Raw genomic sequence first — 22983 nt, 5'->3', positions numbered from 1 at the left:
GACAGGGGAAACCAGAGCTCACCCTGGAGGAAACCAACGCAGACATAGAATGAACAAACAAACTCACACTTTTGTTCTATTCACTCCATCCATTATATCTAGTTATAGTTATATATTTTTCTGCATAAAAGTCAACCAAAACAAACTTTGAGTCATGTTTCAAGCTGCTGGCACACCTTTGAGTAATCTTTGAATCTTCCCCAAAAAGAAAAATACCTTCTCTCGTTATGATTTTGGATAATAGGGTCTTTTTAAACGAGAAAACCAAAACAAATGTATTCCTAAAGAGCTTATTCTAAAATATCGAACAAAGCCGAGCCTCAGTCGACGTGAAATAGATTCATTCGAACATCAGTCACGGGCTTTCTTCCGTTTTTTCCGCTTCAAAATGACTTCTTCCGAGAGCTCAAAGCCACTTCTACTGTAACAAAGTCTCCTCTAACACAGCTCCCCTGCCTTCCTCCTTCGCACGGCGCTTTGTTCTGCCAATCACATCCCCTTTCCCGAAGCCGCTCTCTCCTATCCCCCCCGGCTTTCCCGTCCCCTCCGCTGTCATGTTCTTTTTTTTTTTTTTTTCAAGTCCCCTCTCCTCCTCTTTCCAGACGGCCTTCTCTGACTTCCTGATGGGCAGCTCCAAGGATCTCTCCAAGCACATCCAAGTGGTGGTGAGTCCCGACACGCATCACGCTCGGTCCACGGTCTCCCCCCTCTCACCGCGTTCTTGTTTTCCAGTGCGACGGAACCGACCTGACGTCCAAGGTGCAGGAGCTGAAGCTGCAGTGTCTGGTCTTCCTCAACATCCCCAGGTTTGTGCAGTTATAGTCAGACACCGGTAGAAAAGGTAGACATCCCCCCACCAGCCGTTTTTGACAGGAGACATTTAATACAAGCGGCGGAAGATTCAAGTATGACACGTCCCGCTTGGATTGCCGTGTCGGGCGTCTATTCATAGTTTTCGGTGACACTAGTTGAAGTAAAAACAAGCAAGAAAACGCTGAAGCGCCTCCAACACGCCAACGCAAGGCAGTTAAGTTTGTAGGAGGCCTAACAACAAACTTTTTCAGGGTTGTTTTTTTTCACATAAATGCTGAATGTGTCAGTGTGTGTTTGCTGAGTGTGTGTGTGTGTTTGGAAACAAGTCAATGTGGGGACAATGCGTATAATGAACTAGTGCTGTTTTCGGCAGCCCTCTAAGTCTAGGTCTTTTGTTTTAGTCACATTTTAGCCATGTGTGAATGCGATGGTTTTAGTCCACACTGCAAAAAGTCATCTTGAATTAAAGCAATACTAAGTAACTTAAGGGGTTAAGGTTAAACCCCTTAACCCCTTACCACACGCCTGAACCAAATGCATTCTCTCCTCTTTGGCCATTATATAGGTCTGTGCAACACCTCATTTGAAAGCTAAGACCCACAAAACTGATCTTTTTCCTCGCGTTGTTGCTGTGTTGTGTCACCTTTTTTTAAATGTTTTTTGGTCCCATTTTTGTTGAGTTTTTGTCACTTTTTGGTTGAATTTTTGTCACATTTTGGTTGAATTTTTGTTGAATTTTTGTTGAATTTTTGTTGAATTTTTGTTGAATTTTTGTTGAATTTTTGTTCAATTTTTGTTCAATTTTTGTCACTTTTTGGTTGAATTTTTGTCACATTTTTGTTGAGTTTTTGTCACTTTTTGTTGAGTTTTTGTTGCGTTTACATCCTTGTTTTCTTCTCTTTTTTTGTGGCTGTTTTGGTGCTTTTTTCCCCAAGAAGCTTTTTGATTAGGGTAAAGCCAAACTTGAGAAAATGGGATCCGGTGGGAGTTAAGAGGTTAATAAATCCTTTTCGCAGACCAATGTATAACTGGATGTACAATACCCCTCTCTCCCTTCGCCTTTTCTGTCAGTGTAGCATCTACTCTCACGGACATTACAATTAATTAGTTAAAGCAGCAATAAAATTGAAATACAAGCATTTATTTCATGACAGATATTTTCATCATTGAAATAAATCCACAAACTAACATGAGCTTTTGCTGTGAGCGGCTCAGCTCTCCTAAGACATGACTGTAACTTTACTGGGAGTGGGGACGTCTCCAGCTCGTCTCCATGGAGATGTCTACTAAAGTCAGCAGAATTGGAGATTTAAACAGGATAGATCCTCATCTAAATCCATTCTTTGGTTAACCACTGCAAAAAAATCATTTTCTGTGTCGAGCTGGTCATTGGGAGCAGGTTTTGTACTGATGTCAACAGTGTAGTCCAAAATGTTACGCAGTGTGCCTTTAAAAAATCGTAACATGCTATGACACCTGCAGTTGCGCTTATGGCCTCTAGGGGCACGAGTTACTTAGTACTGCTTGTAGTGATTTTTTCTCGAAAAAAAATAAAGTAAAAAAAATAAAAAGTAAATTCGGTCTTGAAATTAGACTCGAATCAAGAAAATGTCCCTTATTTCCGGGGCTGACCTTGGTCATAGGTGACCCTGCTGGCCGCCTCGTGACCCATCTGCTGGAGGGGGCGCCAAATTGCTCCTTAATAGTTTTAACCCCATGCTGCCACTATTCACAACATCGCTGATTTTCGAACCCTGGAACAGAAAGTGATGGAGACTTGCGTTTTTTTGTTGTTGTTGTAAACTAGAAATTTCAGGCTTTCAAACGAGCCCTTCTACGCCTCCGGGGAGCCGTGAAAATACAGAGCGGGTGTGCCTCAGTCGCAAACGTTTTCAATCTGACGAACCACTTTCTCCCTTTCGCATGTTTTAGTCGCCAAACAGCTATTTTTAGCTCGTTTAAAAAAAAAGGCGCGTCAACGTAGTGATTTGGAGAACAACACTGTTATCAACGCATCAGGTAGACAGCCGTCCTGAGGGGCAAACATCAGGCAGCCGCTCAAATGCACGCCTGGGAGCAACTGGGGACACTTTAGAGAAGAAAACATGTGAAAAGAACAGGACCCAGTGTGTCGGTTTGCACACAGATCGTAGGACATCGTAGTTTTTGATGATCGGAGTGAAGTCGCTGTATCTCACTAATTACTTTCCCTGTTGTTTTCCATTCCCAGAGAAAAAGGCACTTCCTACTTGCGGCCTAAACTTTATTTCACAATATATGAATACGAAATGCCTCAACAACATTATAATTGGCGTTTTTAGCAAACATCAGACACAACGCTTCAAAGACCAGTCTGAGTGTTTGCTCCTTTAACAAAATTCACTGCACAGTACAAAAACAGAGCACATGATGAATGATCATAATGCACACAAAATGAAGACATTACAGAGGGAGCAAATGGTGTAAATACGGCAGCATTTTCACAGCTTTTAATGGCGAGTCTGTGGATTAGAATGACTGTGCAGTGTACGCGTGTATTGTAATTATTATAATCACAGTTGCAGCATTTATCAGGAAATAATTAGACTGAAAAGCAATTATATTTCGCCTCTGTTGAGACTCAAGCGTCCCCAAGGTCAGAGCACCAACACAAGGAAGTAAACATATGGCAAGGCAAGTTTATTTGTAGAGCACAATTCACAAGGCAATTCAAAGTGCTTCACAGTTAAAGTAGCATAAAATATAAGAAAAACAAATACAATCAATAAAAACATCAACATGAAATTAATCAATTACACTAAGAGGCGAGAGTGCAGATAAAATTCTTTCAGTTATATGCATTTTTAAGTCTTGTTTTGACTCGCTCTGTCTTGAGCACTATTTTTAAGTCGTGTTTTGACTCACTGTCTTGAGCACTATTTCACTCTGTCTTGAGCACTATTTTTAAGTCGTGTTTTGACTCACTCTGTCTTGAGCACTATTTTTAAGTCGTGTTTTGACTCGCTCTGTCTTGAGCACTATTTTTAAGTCGTGTTTTGACTCACTGTCTTGAGCACTATTTCACTCTGTCTTGAGCACTATTTTTAAGTCGTGTTTTGACTCACTCTGTCTTGAGCACTATTTTTAAGTCGTGTTTTGACTCGCTCTGTCTTGAGCACTATTTTTAAGTCGTGTTTTGACTCACTGTCTTGAGCACTATTTCACTCTGTCTTGAGCACTATTTTTAAGTCGTGTTTTGACTCACTCTGTCTTGAGCACTATTTTTAAGTCGTGTTTTGACTCACTCTGTCTTGAGCACTATTTTTAAGTCGTGTTTTCACTCACTCTGTCTTGAGCACTATTTTTAAGTCGTGTTTTGACTCACTCTGTCTTGAGCACTATTTCGCTCTGTCTTGAGCACTATTTTTACTTGCTCGTTCACACATAGTTACCTAGCCTCTGTTTTATCGTCCTTCTCCTCTGGACATCAACATAAAAATGTATCAATTACAGTAAAAGGCAAGAGTGTAGATACATATTTTCAGTCATGAATGGGCAAAAAGAACTGTTTTCAGCCTGGATGCTTTAGTTTTCAAAGAAGCAGCCAGCAAATAATAGACAAAACTTTACAGGAACATTTTAGGGTCCAAATACTGTCCATGTAAATTCACACACCCCCCATGCCCCCCATGCCCCGCTGGTCAGTCTTGAGCCGGCACCGCGCTGTGCTGTGCTGTGGGTCAGACAGGAGTGAAATGGAGGCACGCAGCCCGACCCTTCTCCCGCTGCCATTCGGGGCTTGTTCTCTGTCATCCGGGACGTGTGGGAGTCTGAGGTGTCTCTGCCTGACCGCCCGCTCTCGCCCGAGGCCCCGTCAAGCCCGACAGATCCCAAAGGTCCTGTGACGAGTCCCCGGGGACCCGCCGGATTACCTGTCCGGTGCAGGTCTTCATTTAAAGCGGCGGTCTGTAAGAATGCAAAGCGAGGACAGAGAAATGGAATAAAAAAGTAAACAATCAATGTCCCTCTTCCCTCCTAATTGGACCTGACAGGCCGGTTCAAAGGAAAGCTCATCTCATTGGACAAGATTATGGCACTCGGGATTATGATTAGATAATGAGATCAGCAAAGATCAGCAAAGGGCGGGGCTTACAAAGAGAATCATTATTTAATATTTCTTAGGCCGATTGCAGGCCCAGATGGTCAATTATACACAATTTATCTTACAGAGTGTCACTTTAAAGCAACGTCATGGAACATTTCACTCAATATGTAGAATAAAATACGAACATTTATATTATTACAGATATTTTTACAGTTGAAAAATACCTTAAAAATGTGTGTTTGCTCAGCTCTCCTCAGACCTGAGTAACTTTACTGGGAGCGGGACGTCTCCTGCTCGTCTCCATGGAGATGTTGATTAAAGGCAGTCAAAAGTGATAATAAATAGGCTTGGTCCTCATTCATATCCATTCTTTGATTACCCACTGCAAAAATACTATTTTCTGTGTCGAGCTGGTTTTTAGGAGCATGTTTTGTATTGGCCACAGTAGAATCCAAAATGTTACACAGTGTGCCTTTAAAGGAGCTATATCATGCTATTTTAGCCATTCCAAAGTTAAGTATAGGCATGTATATGATATGTTGTACCTCTACCACTATGGAGCACTCATTTTTGTGATAAATATAAGTGTTTTCTGGAGGTATTTTTCGAACCCGGAAGACACAACGCTTCGATTCAGTTAACTCCGCCCCCTCTCTCCGCACATACAACTTTACCGTAATATAAATAAACAACAATAAGTGAAGTTACTTCACGATGCAGTTATACCAGGGGTGTCCAAAGTGCGGCCCGGTGGCCAAATGCGGCCCTCAGACCAATTTTTGGAATGAAAAAGGTTGAATAAACTCCGTAGCCAAACGCACTTCTTTTTCTCCGTCTGTGACATTATCGTTAGGTAGAATAAAGAACATGTGTGTCCAGAGTAGGTAACGAGCTCCATCTTCAGCTGCAGCGCAAACATGACTGATCTGTTCAGACGCTCAGGGGATGTGTTTGTTTTGGCCACAGCTGACCTGGAAGCACCTCGGGCACATCCTTTTGTATTTTTTTAATTATTTTTTTTCTTCTTTTTTTTCTCTTTGTTTCTCTCTTACAACAGAAATAATGAAAACGCTGTTTTACAAATTAAAATCAGGCCGTAAGCATAGAATTAAGACATTACATTACAGACGTCGAGCACTTCTGTTCCGCTGTTACGACACAACTGAACACTCAGTCGTTCACCAGGAGAGGGAGGAGCAGCTGCTCAGAGAGCAGGATTCAGGAGGATTACTGAGAGCTGCGTGAATGAAGCTGCAAACCACTCTGGGGGTGTTTTTGATAAGGAAATAGCAGAACAACATGGCTAAAAGCTCTAAAAAGTCTATTTTGCATGATATAGGACCTTTAAACATCAAGTATGGAGTCAAATCATAACTACAGTGTACTGTTCTCTGGTCACATACGCCACTTTGATGCTTTAAGATTAAGCATCCCTCCTCCTCCTCCTCCTCCTCCTCCTCCTCCTCCTCCTCCTCCTCCTCCTCCTCCTCCTCCTCCACAGCAGCAGATTCCTCAGCCTCCTCAGCTACTCCATCATCACCCGTTAATCGCAGCAGTATTTGGCCTGAGGGAGAGTCCTCCATGGGCATTAGTGTTAACACATTTTATCCTTGTTTTTTGTCAGAAGTGAAAAGTTCCTGTTCATTCATTTAAAAGTCATTCATTAAAAGTTTTTGGTTTTAATTAGTTTGCGGCTAAATCCAAGGCACTTCTTTTTTTCCCAGGGTCACAGAACTCGACGTGAACCACCCTTTTTTTAAAATCCTTTCAAATAGTTTCATAAAAATCTCCTTCAAAGCTCGCCTTCCCTGTTGCCGCAGATACAGCCGCGCGTCTCCGGCGTTAATTGACAGTTAGTTCGGCGCCGCCTTGTCACGAGTTACAGGCTTGACTTAGAAAAGGAGCTGTTAAAGGGAGTCGGTAAAAAGAAGCCCGTGGAAAGTACATTTCCTCCGTGTCGCTCAATGACAACTGTGAAAAAGCTTTGTAGTCGCTCCGTGTCCTTCAAACTCTCTCCTCAGGTAAAAGGCAGTTGTAATATCGTTGCGGGTTTTTGTCTGTGTACACGACGCGCACATACAAAAAGCTCCGGAGCGTCTCAATCCGGGATGAAAACGTACAGGCTCCGTGTGAGTGGGAAGAGTTTTTTTCTTGAAACCTTCATTTTTTTTATCGGTGAATCCGGTCTGTTCTTTAAAACGACACCACAATGATGACAAAAGCATGTTCACCGCTGACACACATGTTACAGTGTTGTTCTTTCATTAAAAGCAGACCAGGGATTTGTTTTTTCGGCGCATCTTTGAGTAATCTTTGGAGCTTCACGTGTGGAAGAAAAAGCGGCCCGTGTTTCCTAAAGGCTCATTTTAATCCTAAAAACACACGCCATAGCTTCACAACGGCCACATGAAGCCCGGGCTATTCTTTCCCTTTATTGAAGCAGTTGCACAGCAAAGGGGAGCAAGAGTCCCGAAGTGAGTGTTCTGTGTGTTGTGTTTTAGGTATTGTGCCGGGACGACTCCGTGGGGGAACCCTGGGGAACATCACGATTTTGAACCTCAGAGACACGATGACGGCTACATCGAGGTGATTGGATTCACCATGACGTCTCTGGTATGTTACGTATACTATTATATACATTTACTACTGTATATCACCATACTAATATACCTTATTATACAGCAGCCGCACAACCATTCATTTTCAGATTTTGTGCTTAAAAGTGCCAGATGCAAGTGAGCCGTTTTACCCTCACTACTGCCACCTCAGGTCAAACGTGTAACTGCAGCTTCTATATTAAGCTCGTGCATGACGGCGCTTCAGACCCGAAATGACACCTTTTTGAGACAGTGCAGGATTTTAGAGACAGTTGTGGTGAACAGGTCTGGGCTCATTCTACACATTAGGACATGGAGGAACTTTTAGGGGGAGGAAATGAGATAATTTGACCATTTTTAAACTCCGTATAGTCCCTTTAAAGTGCAAGAGACTTAATTTTATAGTGTCAAAGGTTCATACACTGCAAAAAGTGAATATCAAGCATTGTCTTAAATGACCTGAATTGAGGAAATGTATCTTGTTTTGAGCGGTTTTCACTCATTTAGACACTTTTCCTGATCGGACCAAGTTTACTTTGCTTGTTTGAGGACATTTCACACCAGTTCTAGGGTAAATCTCGCTTGAAAGAAGAAAGTAAAATTCGCCAATGAGATAAGACCAATTTTCTTTCCCCATTGGCAAAGAAAATGACCTGAAATAAGGACGAAATGTATCGAAACGAGTCAGAAACATCTCAGAACAAGAGAAATAATCTAGGACAAATGCCCAACAACTTCTTAACTAGTCAAAGCAACTAAAATTTTGATTATTATGCTCAAATTGAGATGTTTATACTGATCTAGTTAAATACTTTTTGCAGTGTAATTAAAAAGTATTAAACTGAAAGATAAACAATAATGTATACAAGATCTCTTTTGCCACTATTTTCAAAATAAATGGTTTGGTCCAGTTGTTGTCATTTGCATGTATCATTTGCATTATCAGTATCATTTTTGTAGTTTACAATCACTAACCTGTAAATGTACAAAAATGAGCTTTTATTTCTTGGGTGGGCCTAACATCATAAAGTTGTTGGTTGGTTGATAAATGACATTAATCCAGACCGCCTGCCTCTCAGTCTCCTCTAGCGCTACAGCTTTGTTTTTTAAGTCCAAATGCGAAACTTTGTGAGGATTCTGTGAAAGTTGTTGATTCTCCGAAGCGCCGTCTCCTTCCTCTCCTCGTGACCCAGAAAGTGACTAACGGGAGGAAGACCCCGGGGCGGCGCGGGTCTGCCGTAATAAGGAGAAACATCCATCACGTCTGCCCCGGTGCAGAAGTGGGTCGGGGCAGGGGGGTAGCGGGACGCCCAGGTGCCTCCCTCTTCCTCACTCTTATCTAGTCTGTGTTTGTATCTGTCTGCGGGACAGGCGGCGCTGCAGGTGGGGGGGCACGGGGAGAGGCTGCACCAGTGCCGGCAAGTGACGCTCACCACCAGCAAGGCCCTGCCCGTTCAGGTACGTGCACACACAAGGGTCACGTGCACGCTCGTGACCACGATAAAGACTGAATGCAGAGATATCATTTTGCACTGTGAGCTTTGTTTACGTAACAAACCAAAAAAAAACTAAATTCAGCTTGATCCCAGTAAGAAGCAACAAGTTTAATATTTAATTACAAACACTGCCTCGTCTGTGTTTTGTACTTGAACGTGGGTTATCCGCCCGTCTCCACAGCCCACACTGTCGAACATGGGGTTTTGCATCATCGCGCGGGATGCCGATCATCTGAAAAAATTGCCGAAGATGAAAAACACGTTGAAGTGATGTGTTCTGAGGAATGCGAGCGGCCTTTGAAGCGGAAAAACGATTGGATTTGGCAAGCTCGAAACAGAAATGTTCTCTCGCTTTTCGAGGGCTGTCCATGTTGGCGTAATCCGGGTTTCCAAACATCTAGACTCAATTCAATATGTACAGTATCTTTCTTTAAAATGAAAGCCTGTTTACCATTTTGTTTCTTTTTCATCGACAAAGTGTATAATGATCACAGTTATGTTTGTGATGTGATGTCTAAACAGAGCATGTCCAAAACTGCAGCTCTAGAGAGATCTCACAAAGATCAGGGATTAGCAGAGCTCGGTCCAGATCCACATGAGGACCGGTCTGGACCCAAGCCTTGAACCCCAAACTTTATAAATCCCCTCAGTCAAGCGGCTGCATGGTCTCTTTCCATTGTTTCCTTCTGGAGCTGACGATAACTACAGCCAGAAAGAGAAAGAGCTGCCTCTGAACTCCTTGACACTTATTATTCTTCTAAAAGCAGCTTATAAATAACTGAACTGCTGCTTGACAAGCCTTAAAAACCGCAAAGTCCCTTATTATCAAATTAAACATGCAAATTGTACCGCTATTTCCTAATCGTTTTATTTTATTTGCAGTGAGCAGATTGTTAGCCCTAAAGCAGGGGTAGGCAACGTCAGGCCCGGGGGCCAAATCCGGCCCTGCAGCACAGAACCTCTGGCCCCCAATATGATTTTGAGAAATATTATTATGCAAATAAGGGATCAAAAACCTGTTAAAGTACTCTAAAAATGCTAAATGTCCTTGCAGTACGTCGCACTTGGTCATATATAATGTAAAACTGTGATTCTCAACGGGTGGGTCACGAGCCTGTAGGGACTTGATTTCAATATTTTCCATCTGAAACTACAGGGAAACACATTGAGTCTGTTCAAATTAAAATTATTGGGTTCTTTTGATCATAATTTCAGTCTTAAAATCTACAGCTTGTTTAATAAATGTTCGTTGTCCAAATTCATCCCAATTCTTCAGGGGAATGAGTTTACAAATATTCACAACATTCAGGGAGCAGCTTTACAGTGTAGCTTTACAGTCACGGTAATGCTAACGACAACTAGCTTTAACAATCGATAAATATGCTTTATAATGTGCACAGTGACCTTTTTTACAAATGTCTGCTCTACGATATACTGAGGGGTCCGACAAATTCTACTTTGCTTTACTCAGGATGTAAATACTATGTGTTTATAACGTGTAGCCATTTTAGCCTGGAAGCTAAAGCTAATTTAACGCTAACAACGGGGGAAATAGTGCCGCCATCTGAACTACCTTTTATGAAACACTCAGGCTGGTGTTTATTTAAGTTTTTTTTTAAGTCTTATTTTGAAGTATTGCATTTAATTTATGTTAAAATATGGACAGGAAGTAGTTTCAACCCCACACTGGCCAACAGGAAGTTAGCCAAAAACATTCCATGCACAGCCTACTGACCTATTCTGAACATTTAATCAGACTTTATTCAGGCTTTTAGCGCTTCTATAGCCTTGGAAATAATGTGTGACCAGAAAATCCTCGAAAAATGGGTTTTAGGGTTTAGTGCATGTTTGGGGAAGTTGTCAAGGAAATCTCCGTGTTATGTTTACCAGAGTGTGGGCTGGCGTTTTGAGCGTGTAAAACAAAAACATCTCTCCAGGTATGGTTTTGTAAAGGATATAGCGGAAAAAACAGCTTAAACATCCATAAAGGTTATATTTTTATTATTTGGTCGTTAAAAGAGGTCATAAGAATAGATTTTTTGTGACATATTGTGCGTTTTCCAGGTGGACGGTGAGCCGTGCAAACTGTCCCCATCCATCATCCACATCAATCTCAGAAACCAGGCCAACATGCTTCAGAAAACCAAGAGACGCACCTCTGCGCTCCACCTTAACGAGTGCGTATACACATCCTGTCCACCCCACCCGTCACACCAGACCCAGGGAAATGTCCCGGATAATAAGTAAGCTTCTTGTACCCTGTGTGTTTTGTAGCCAGCAGGCCGTCCCGGAGAAGCTGAGGGTCAGGGTGAACCGGGTCGGGATAGCGGACTATGAGGCGCTGCACTATGACAAAGAGAGGCTCCGACAGGCCTGTAAGAACTCGACACTCATTCACGTAACCCAAACATTCTCCCACGGCTGGTCTAGACATTTGAGAGAAGACTGAGCGACAGAGGTGGGAGACTCGAGTCACATGACTTGACTCGAGTCAGACTCGAGTCGCAATTTTTGGGACTTGAGACTTACTTGACCAAAGCTGCAAAAAGACTTGACTTGACTTGGGACTTGCTGTTTGTGACTCGAGACTCAACTTGGACTTGAGGCCAATGACTCTCAATGACTCGCTGTGACTTTGTAGTTATTTATTTGAGTGAAACTGTTGAAAGATCAGGATTCATTGCGTAAAAGCGGCGCATCTTTGTTTACATTATGGTAACTATCCACATGCGTGTTTCGGTTTTCCCAACACAGCGCTTCTAATCAACACAGCACGTAAAGGACGTAGAGGAAATACGAGGTCGAAATACGTGCATTAAAAGTTTTCTAAACAGAGTGAAGAGGTGGAGATTTACGGACAGGAAAACGTTTGAAACAATGGGCTGGACCTACAGCGCAGAGGGAGCCTCCAGAACCACCATGTAAGAGCTGATTAATCAACAGGAATCTTTGGGCTTTTCGATGTTTTAAGACGTTCACACAAAGTTTACAGCATCTAGAGGTTATTTTACACATCCGCACACAGCCCAGTGACAGCGGGACTGAAGGCTGCGCAGAATCTATTTTGAGCAGGGGCGAATCCGAGTATACAGGGGCTGGGGCATTAAGGGGGAACCACTGACAGAAAAACTGCCAGAAACTAACAAAAATAAAAAATATTATTTTATATTTATCTTTCAGACTGCAGGGAAAAGCAGCTCATATTTAAAATACTCTATTTAATATTTTTGAAGTCGCCCCCCCCCCCCCCCCGGGCCCCCTTCCTTAAAATGCTGTCCCAGCAATTTTGTACATATATTTTGACTGTTGTGGTGTTTAAATATTAATTAGACTTTAAATCCAAATCCATGAGTTTTTAAAAGTTTGATTTTAGCCTAAATTTTAAAAATTACGGTATCTTGAGAAAGCACTTGTTATTTTCAAGATTAAACACATGAAAAGACACGCTGGCGTTTGTGACTTGAGGTGACTTGCCGGCTAAAGCAAGACTTGACTTGACTTGACTTGACAAAAGCTATGACTTGACTTGACTTGACCCCATGACCGATTAGCTTGGACTTACTTGAGACTTGAACCATCACGACTTGGACTTGACTCGAGACTTGCATTTAGTGACTTACTCCCACCTCTGCTGAACGAGGCTTTTAAAATCTCTTACATCCCAGAATAATGTGATATACTAGTAATCGCTCACATAAAGGTTCATTTCTGACATCGTTATGTAATGGTACCCAGCCCTATTTCCAACCTTTTGTGTCTTGTGCGCTCGTGAGGTTGTTGATTTATATCCGAGTCCCTCTCCTGTCCACATGGGGGCACTGTTCCCCTCCCCCGCTGCTGTTCCGGTGGCAGAATGAAGATGACTAAATGCACTTGTGCTTTTTCTCTGTGAAGAGGCTTTGATGTCTGCGCTCTGAATGCTGATGCTCACTTGTCGACCGCCCACCGCATGAGAAGCTCCAAATTATGCACATCTACATTCAAATAAACATAAACCGCGCACATAAAGGCCTGGTTAAGAGGAGCGCGCGGCGACACAGCTATTATTCAACAGTTTAAGTTCTTTTCTTTAGATATTATTTACAATTAGAAAGTATTGGACCCATTGTCTTATGGTCTTATGGTATAAGGTTTAGGGTTTGAGGTCAACAAGTGAAACCGCTGTACCAGTGATGATTAAATGATTCATTAGTAGTGCGCTCTCTACATTCAAAATTCAGGATATTTGTGTAGTTTATACAGGCTGAAGCAAGTGAAGTGAAATGTTTTTTTAACACTATTTTTAAAAATAGACAAAAAAGTCTGTGCATATTTCATTCCCTGAGTTTTGCAAACATTTCATCAAACCGAGGAAAGAGAATTGAACAAAACGGGAAACTTTTGAGCAAAGACATGTGTCCTTTCAGCCAGGGTTGATCTGATGGATGGACAATGATGTCATCGTCCACCATCGCGATGCCACGCCCCCCTCCTGTCAGAAACACACACTGATCTTCTGCGGGCCTTGTAAAACCTTCAAGCTTTGCCGGGATTGCACTATAAATTAAATCACAAATATAACTAATATGCACGCTAGTTTAAGTAGCCTGCCAGAAGCCAGAAGACATGATGTGTTAGCCGTGAAGACGCAGGGCTGTTTGCACTTCTGACTGTGCGGGGCTCTCTCACGCAGCTTCACTGTTTATCACCGCGTGGTCTCACTTTGCTTTTCGTACGGAAACAAAACAGTTTTTGCTCATTTGGATATTCTCACGAAGGACCGAGAGTGAAGAGAGAGAAGAGAGAGAAGAGAGAGAGGAGAGAGAAGAGAGAGAAGAGAGAGAGGAGAGAGAAGAGAGAGAAGAGAGAGGAGAGAGAGGAAAGAGAGAGGGTAGAGAGGAGAGAGAGAGAGGAGAAAGAGAAGAGAGAGAAGAGTAGAGAAGGTAGAGAGGAGAGAGAGGGAAGAGGGGGTAGAGAGAGAAGAGAGAGAAGAGGAGAGAGAGAGTGTAGAGAGGGGAGAGAGAGAGGAGAGAGGGAAGAGTAGAGAAGGTAGAGAGGAGAGAGAGAAGAGTAGAGAAGGTAGAGAGGAGAGAGAGAAGAGTAGAGAAGGTAGAGAGGAGAGAGAGGGAAGAGGGAGTAGAGAGAGAAGAGAGAGAAGAGAAGGTAGAGAGAGGAGAGAGAGTGTAGAGAGGGGAGAGAGAGAGGAGAGAGAGAAGAGTAGAGAAGGTAGAGAGGAGAGAGAGGGAAGAGGGAGGAGAGAGAGAAGAGAAGGTAGAGAGGGGAGAGAGAGAAGAGAGAGAAAAGAGAGAAAAGAGAAGGTAGAGAGGAGAGAGAGAAAAGAGAGAAGAGAAGAGAGAACAGAGAGAGGAGAGAAAGGAGAGAGAAGAGAGAGAAAAGGGAGAGAAGAGAGAGGAGAGAGAGAAGAGAAGGTAGAGAGGAGAGAGAGAAAAGAGAGAAGAGAGAGAACAGAGAGAGGAGAGAGAAGAGAGAGAAAAGGGAGAGAAGAGAGAGGAGAGAGAGGAGTGCAGGAGGTACGAGGCTACGAGCCGGACCGGGCAGCTCGTGGAGCAGCTTCAATAACGTAGGCTGTTTCTTAAGCATTACGTTAAAATTGAGCAAATACAAATATTAAGCTCTGATTTACATTTGTTTTAGTGTATATAGGATTTGTAAATGTATTTAAAAAATGCTTCTAATGCCGACATAATCGTCCATCACAATGATTCACTGTAAACCTCGTCAACTGCCCATTAAGTGGACATCGCCCAACCCTAATTTCAGCCATAACTTAATATTTTAATAACTACTTAACAATGAATATGTGAAGTTTGAGAACTATTCATGATGAGTTAGGCATTAACTGTAGTAGTTAAGTAGATTTTAACTTTAACTGCTTTTAATTCATCATTTATTAAAGCTCAATAAGGTGTAGTTATAAATACAATACAATAAAAACAATACAATAAAAAATGAATTCATGCCAGTTTGAATCTACTTTAATTCTTTTAATGACACACTTGGCTTTGATTTGTAATGTCCCGGGGTTGTAGTTCTTCTGGATGTCCACTGGGGCTCATTATGTAAAAACAAGCGACACAAAGCACTTTAAAGCGCACCTGCTGAACTAAAGTGCTTTCCGTGCGTGCGGTACTAAAAAACAAACCGCAGTCTTTAAATCTTTGACCAGGAGCAGGTCAGAGACGGCTCGTAACTCACCAGGCACCGCAGCGCTCTGCTGGGCTGAACGCGACGTGCGGTTCACAAAAAAACAACAAGGCCCGATTTCATGAATACATCTAAAAGCAAACGCCGAAAGTTTAAAATCAGCCCCGACACGTACTGGGAGCAAGTGAAGGGAGCGCAGCCACATCGGGGAGGGATGTGACTGCACTGGCGACTCACAGATATCCAAAAGCACAGGCACTTGAGGCGTTAATGGTGCCATATGTGAAAACAAACCAGGTTACCATAGTTACTCAGGAGCTGGTGACCCAAAGAATCTATATTTTATCTGAGAAAATCCCCTTCTAAATGTTTAAAAAAGAACTCTAAATCTTTTAAATGACATTTCTTGGCAGCAAAAGCCCATGATAAAGAATAAACACATTGTTATTGTCACTAAAACGAGTGAGTCTGCTGTTCCTGCGATATTTATGCAAACTGAGCCGTCAAGGTGACTCATCTCCTCTGGCTATGACCAACAGACTATCAGACGACCAACAATTATCATTTTTATAGGTCCATTTTATCACCCGTACACTTCGCAGTCAGCCGTGGCTTTTTCCACTGGTTTTAAGTGCGATGACAATAGAGTGCACACAGTTGAAGGAGCTTCTCTCCAAACTCACACAGAAACATTCTCTTTGTGCTCGCTCCCGTTTGTTTACCTCCGCACCAGATCAATGCGTTATTATGCTTTTGGAACATCTGCAGCGACTGGCCAGAATATTCGTATTTCTCTCAGAGGGGTTTGTGTAGGATGATGAGTCACAGGTGACGGGGACGTGCCCCAAACATTTTCTAGTAATAATCAAACCCTGAACATTTTTAATGAAATGTTATGCAAACCTGCATTCGCTCAACTTCTGGAACGACCCAGGGCTTTCTCTCTCTTTCCTGCACCTCCCACTCTTCATCTGCCCCGGTCTCTCTCTCGCTCTCAAGCTGGAAGTCAATTTCTTGATATTCTGAATCTGCACACCGTCAAAACAATTAAGATCTGTTGTCATGGAGACCGTATGGCTCGCCCCGACTCTTGGATATGACTGAAGGTGATACCGAGAAGAAATCTATCCAGCTTTTGTTTTTCCATGGAACTTTTTAATGTCCAACCAACCAACAACTTCACATGCACTGACCTGTAGTGTGACCTGTGACCTGTAGTGTGACCTGTAGTGTGACCTGTAGTGTGACCTGTAGTGTGGGCTATGACCTGTAGTATGACCTGTGACCTGTAGTATGACCTGTAGTGTGACCTGTAGTGTGGGCTATGACCTGTAGTGTGACCTGTGACCTGTCGTGTGACCTGTACTGTGACCTGTGACCTGTCGTGTGACCTGTACTGTGACCTGTGACCTGTCGTGTGACCTGTCGTGTGACCTGTTGTGTGACCAGTGACCTGTCGTGTGACCTGGTTTGTGACCTGTGACCTGTCGTGTGACCTGTTGTGTGACCTGTGACCTGTCGTGTGACCTGTCGTGTGACCTGTAGTGTGACCTGTAGTGTGGGCTATGACCTGTCGTGTGACCTGTAGTGTGACCAGTGACCTGTCGTGTGACCTGTTGTGTGACCTGTGACCTGTCGTGTGACCTGTTGTGTGACCTGTGACCTGTAGTGTGACCTGTTGTGTGACCAGTGACCTGTCGTGTGACCTGTTGTGTGACCAGTGACCTGTAGTGTGACCTGTAGTGTGGGCTATGACCTGTAGTGTGACCAGTGACCTGTCGTGTGACCTGTTGTGTGACCAGTGACCTGTCGTGTGACCTGGTTTGTGACCTGTGACCTGTCGTGTGACCTGTTGTGTGACCAGTGACCTGTAGTGTGACCTGTAGTGTGGGCTATGACCTGTAGTGTGACCTGTAGTGTGACCTGTGACCTGTCGTGTGACCTGTAGTGTGACCAGTGACCTGTCGTGTGACCTGTTGTGTGACCTGTGACCTGTCGTGTGACCTGGTTTGTGACCTGTGACCTGTCGTGTGACCTGTTGTGTGACCAGTGACCTGTAGTGTGACCTGTAGTGTGGGCTATGACCTGTAGTGTGACCTGTAGTGTGACCTGTGACCTGTCGTGTGACCTGTTGTGTGACCTGTGACCTGTCGTGTGACCTGTTGTGTGACCTGTGACCTGTAGTGTGACCTGTTGTGTGACCAGTGACCTGTCGTGTGACCTGTTGTGTGACCTGTGACCTGTAGTGTGACCTGTTGTGTGACCAGTGACCTGTCGTGTGACCTGTTGTGTGGGCTATGACCTGTAGTTTAAGTTTAAGTTAAGTTTAATGGTTTTGTATAGCCCAATATCACAACAGAAGTCGCCTCACAGGGCTGCACCGAACACTAAGGCAATAAAACAGAGCAAGTGTGGCCTGTAACCTGTAGTGTGACCTGTAGTGTGACCTGTGACTTGTAGTGTGACCTGTGACCTGTAGTGTGACCTGTAGTGTGACCTGTAGTGTGACCTGTAGTGTGACCTGTGACCTGTAGTGTGACCTGCAGTTTTGACATGAGGCTCGTGTTTGATCCATCCACTCCTGAGCCTGTTTGCTGCTCCTATAAGAAAACAAAACCAATCAACAGAATAGAAGCTATAGTATCTCACCTTTGTCATGGATTAATCCGCGAGCTGCCGTTGCTGCACACTAAAGCGCTGCATACTAAAGCGCTGCTTCCGTGCGCACGCTGAGGTGTCACATATGTAAATGCATCTACTTTTCCCTCCGAAAGCGGCTGTTCACAGTTAAACAGCCGCTAAAATGCAGCTTCTGAGAGAGAGAAGACAGACTTATCCGCTCGTGCCTGCGCTGTGGCTCATTGTGCTGTGCCCGACCAAAAATCTACTTCATGGACACTTTTCCTCCTCCATCTTCCCCTCTTCGCTCACAGTTATGCTGCCCAAACTTCTGTTCCTCCTTCTCCTGTTTCAGACAAACCAGATTGATTGAAATTGACTTTACATCTGGATCAGGTTCATGACAAAGAACCTACGTGAGCTACAGGGGCCCGGCCGATGTATCAGGTCCATATTTGGGTGAATATCTCCAGAAGCGAAAGCGATAGAGACTTTTTTTATGCTGGAAAGAGCTGAGTCAGAGCTTTAAAATGAGCCCCCCCCACAACTACCTCGGCCTCAGGGGAGCAGAGAAGCATCGCAGTGAAAATCGCTCACAAGTTTGTGCACCTGTTTTATATATTATATGTTTTGCGCATAATTTCCGAGCCATAAAAGATAAAGACTTGGCGTTTTTGTTTTGGAATCTGCTCATTGTCTTTCAAACAAGCTCCCTCTGAACCTTGCCTTGCCTTGCCTTGCCTTGCCTTGGTGTTGAAGGTACTGCCTCCTCACTTGACTCACTTCCCTCCAGTCCAAGGCAAGTGTCCCGCCTTGGTCCAAAAAAGATCAGCTAATGGAACCTTAGACCGTAAAAAAGAGCAGACGGCTCCTCCTCACTGCTCCCCGTTCGCCATAATAACCACGTCCGAGGAGGAAAACATGGCGGATTTACAGACTCCTCCTACCCTACTGTGAACGAGCATGTTCCTAATAAGGGCATAAGGGCGGGATCTACACTGTAGACTGAGTTCGGTCGTAGCCACGCCCACGCCGTTAGCTCTAATGCTAGGCCCTCATTAGTATACGAGATTTCTAAACATGTTCTTGCGAAAACCAGCCTTTCTTCTTCTATATCTAGCTGGAGAAAGTTTAGGGAAATTAGAAACCAGGCTTTAAAGATGTTTTTTTAGGCGTCGAAAGTGCAATGCTTTCCAATGGGAGACTAGTTGCTATATAGAGGTACAGCAATGGCGGACCCTTAGTGTCGCGGTCTCGAATAGAACACACTTCAGAGCTACAGGAAGTGACATCACAAAGTGTAAAGGAAGATATGTTTCATTTGCTTGAATGTTTGAATCAAATATATGCATTTCAAGTCAACAAAAGAAATCATAGATACATTTTTTTCTATTGTTGACTAAAAAGTCCCAAAACCTAACATTTTTTATTGACCGAATCTTGACAAAAACTACCTGCAGAACTGTAAAACTAGTGACTGAAAAAGTGGAATGTAAGTGTTTTAACAAATCCCACAAGCCAGCACCACCCTTCCCCTCATTTTTTCATATGAGTCGTGGTGCATTATGGGTGATTTTGGCTGGAGCAAGGCAGTGAAGGCTACACTGATGTGTCCTTGGTATATTAGCCACATGCTAACCAAAGGGAGGACTCATGCCTCCGGAGGGAACAGCACTTGGGCGGCGAGTGATGATGTAAGACGCCTGACCCCGCCCACTTCAGACCAAGGCAAGAGCTTTGGGAAACAGCCAGAAGACAGGTGCGCATTGGCATCGTCCTTAGAGAAACCCACATTGACCTCATATTTCTATGTTTAACTATTGGCTTTTTGAGAGTGTGAAAAAAATACATCAAATTAAATTACTTAAAGGGGGGGTATTATGCAAAATGGACTTTTTCAAGCGTTACATCATGTTATTCTGTCACTCCCTCATTAAAAACATGGCTGAAGTGTTGCCTTGGCACATTCACGTATTTTTGAGTAATCTGTAAAAACTCTGATGGCGGCCATTTTAGGGATAGGTTTGCCTGAGTCCTCCTAGGAACGCCCCCACCTCCTGGAGACGCCTCCGAGCTTTCGTCACCAGCCGAGTAACCAACCACTGCTCCTCAGCAGAACCCCCTCCCCACTGATGCCACAGACAGTGTGTGGAGGGGGCGTGTCGGAAAGGCTCAGAGGTTCTTAAAGAGACAGAGGCCTATTTCAAGACATTCACTACAGCCATTTTGAGAGAGACATTTTATACAAGGCAGTTATTCTAATTTACTGCATTTACAGACCAACAGAAGGTTTGGTCATCATTGTAGTGTGCTATAGACTGGTGCTATGTGACTGAAAAAAGCAGAATACCCCCTCTTTAAAATATCGGCCTATAATTGGGGCTATCGGCCATCCCCTTTCATATAAGTATATGTATTGGACCCCAAAAATCCATATCGGTCGGGCCTTGGCAACCTTTACCTCTTTCCCTTTGGATTTGGACATAATGGCTGACCGCTCGTGCTGAGGGAGGGGTTGAGCCGGTCGCACGCCACACTTCTCTGATTGGTGTTAGTCCCACCTTGAAAGTGACACCGCGGAGCCGAGACCAGCCCAGACTTTCCGACTTCTCGAAGACAGGCCAGCAACTCCGTCCTCTCCTTCTCCCATAACTTCTGCTTCTATTTTTTGCCAGCGCCATCCATCTTGCTTCGGACATCAGATTTTTACATCGCTATTTCAAGTTGCACATTCCTTTTCCTGGAGTATGAATATTTCAAAGTGCTCAAATGTCCGATGATGTATGTATACGCTTGTTAGCAGAGTTAGCAGAGTTTGCCGTTCCCCGGGCCCGCCTCACTCTTTTTCCGTTCCCAACTCAAATGTGTGAAGTTAGTCCAGTTGTTTTTTTGTTTTTTCCTCTCCTCGTCTGTGTCCAGCTGCCCTGAACCTCCCGGGGGCCCCTTGTCTCCCACTGATGACCGTCCAGCTCCGCACTGCTCATTATCCACAATCACAGACAAACCACAGAGGCAAAGATATTGTTTATGGCTTTCAGTTTTGTCAGGACCTGCTGTCACCAGAAAGCTGGAGAAACCGCAAGAGTAAAGGAAAAGTATCATGGCAGAGTTCACACTTTGTAGCAGTGGATTTAAACGTTTTGGCAAATGGAGTTAGGACTGAAGAGCTGAATGATATCAGTATTTTGTGGTTCTGTGTAATGGTTTGTTGGGTAGAGCGCGTGGCAGCAGAAACTCACCCTGGCACTGTTGCTTTGGGTCGAACGGTGGCCAAATGTCTCTGCCTGCTGTCTGTTCCGCCTCTGTTCGCAAACTTGTCCATTCACCCACATACCAAAAAAGTTATTTCGAAATACATGGAATATTCTTGAAATAAGTACATTTGCCCTCGATTTAACCTCTTAACTCCCGCCTGAGGATCTTTTTCCTCACGTCATCACTTTTTTTTCTCATCATTTTTTTGTCGGGTATTCAACTCATTTTTGTCACATTTTGGTCATTTTGTTTGTCAATTTTTTGTCACATTTTTGTCACATTTTGGTCATTTTTTGGTCAAATTTTTATGACATTTTTGTCACATTTTTGTCATTTTTTCGTCAATTTCTTGTCAATTTCTTGTGACATTTTTGTGACATTTTTGCCACTTTTTCATCCATTTTTCGTCACTTTTTTGTCACATTTCCATCATTGTTTTCGTCTCAGCTTTTTTCCAGAAGCTTTTGGACTGGGGTAAAGCCAAACTGGAGAAAATGTGCTCAGTTCAGGTGGGAGTTAAGGGGTTAAGTAACTCATTTCAAGATATCTGTCCATGGGGGAGTTTTTTTTTTTTTTTTTTGCACTTAAAGGCACACAGTGTAAGATTTTGGATCACACAAAACATGCTCGACTCAGAAAGGCCTCTGTGCAGTGGATTTGGACGAGGACTGTCTTAACCTGTAAACCTCATATTTGGCTGCGTTTAGTCAACATCTCCATGGAAACGAGCTGGAGCCCTTTTTCATTTCGGCTAAAGTGAGCCTTCATCATGTTAAAAGTTACTCATCTACCGTTCCTCAGCGTGGGATAAAAGTAGCGGCTTATACCGGAAATGACGGTACATGTTTGCCCTGGTGCGGCTGGATTCCTTAGTTAGACCCTTCCCCAGATTGGAGCCAGAAGTATTGACCCGGAGAAAAGATGCGGCGATCCGATACTGATATCGGAGCCGATACTGGAAAAATGCAATATCAGGTATCGATTCCAAATCTCCGATACTGTTTTAGCTCTCACTGTTTTAAAAACACAACTTTCCCGACTCAATCTGAGGGAATATGGTCTATACCTCATTTAGAAACTCTGAACCTGAAATCGAGGTAGTTAACCCCTCAACTCCCACCTGAACCGAGCACATTTTCTCCAGTTTGGCTTTACCCCCCAGTCCAAAAGGTTCTGGAAAAAAGCTGAGACGAAAACAATGATGGAAATGTGACAAAAAAGTGAGAAAAACATTGACAAAAAAGTGACGAAAAATGTATGAAAAAGTGGCAAAAATGTCACAAGAAATTGACAAGAAATTGACAAAAAATTGACGAAGAAATTACAAAAAATGTGACCAAAAAATTACAAAAAATTGAGAAAAAATTGACAAAGAAATTACAAAAATGTGACAAAAAAGTAACTAAAAAATGATTAAAAAAATGACAAAAAAATTTGAAAAAAAAAATGACAAAAATGTGACAAAAAATGACAAAAAAGTTACAAAAATGAGTTGAATACCCAACAAAAAAATGATGGGAAAAAAATCTGATGACTCGGTTCAGGCGGGAGTTAAGAGGTTAAAATGCCGCGGCTAACAACAATATGCTAATGATAGCTGCAGCTAATCAAGGCTGGGACAGAAACTATGATTGGATCACCTAATAGAATAAGTGGCCGAGTGTTTGTGTTGTCGTTTATGAAATGCTGTTAATGCAGTATATTGGAAGCAAAGAGCTGAACTGGTGCATCCCTAGCCCGGAGTAGCTCATAGTTATGTTGTTTTTGTTACTCATGTTATGACTGGTTGGGACATTGTTTTGACTGGTGCAGCGCCACCGCTCCCTCTACCCTCCATCACGAACACAACATTAGAAAATGCCTGTGCTCTAATTTAATAACCCATTATTCCATTAGCCTTTGAATTCAGAAGCAAAAACAATGGCACCGAGTGGATCATTTGTCCCGGCACAGACGGTAAAAGCTCTCTCCCCCC

The 22983-nt window shown here is 43.2% G+C and overlaps 2 protein-coding genes across 2 annotated transcripts in view; one reads left to right on the top strand and one right to left on the bottom strand.

Moving 5' to 3' along the window:
- The window catches only part of LOC306982007 (diacylglycerol kinase zeta-like), a gene marked incomplete at its 3' end in the record, with an annotated part of 100052 nt that overhangs the window by 31280 nt on the left and 45789 nt on the right, over nucleotides 1-22983 (top strand). Inside the window, exons 18-23 of the mRNA XM_079581750.1 lie at nucleotides 603-665; nucleotides 733-806; nucleotides 7399-7510; nucleotides 8866-8952; nucleotides 11055-11167; nucleotides 11265-11365. Of these exons, the coding sequence (XP_079437876.1) occupies nucleotides 603-665; nucleotides 733-806; nucleotides 7399-7510; nucleotides 8866-8952; nucleotides 11055-11167; nucleotides 11265-11365 (550 nt within the window). The remainder of the gene's footprint in view (nucleotides 1-602; nucleotides 666-732; nucleotides 807-7398; nucleotides 7511-8865; nucleotides 8953-11054; nucleotides 11168-11264; nucleotides 11366-22983) is intronic.
- The window catches only part of LOC306981815 (SLAIN motif-containing protein 1-like), a gene marked incomplete at its 5' end in the record, with an annotated part of 310788 nt that continues 294185 nt past the window's right edge, over nucleotides 6381-22983 (bottom strand). The window contains one exon of the mRNA XM_079581526.1: nucleotides 6381-6399. The remainder of the gene's footprint in view (nucleotides 6400-22983) is intronic.

The sequence above is a fragment of the Gobius niger genome, assembly GCF_951799975.1.
Source record: "Gobius niger genome assembly, chromosome: 23".
NCBI lineage: Eukaryota > Metazoa > Chordata > Actinopteri > Gobiiformes > Gobiidae > Gobius > Gobius niger.
The sequence above is the reverse complement of the archived record's forward strand: the minus strand, read 5'-3'. Positions and strand labels throughout refer to the sequence as shown.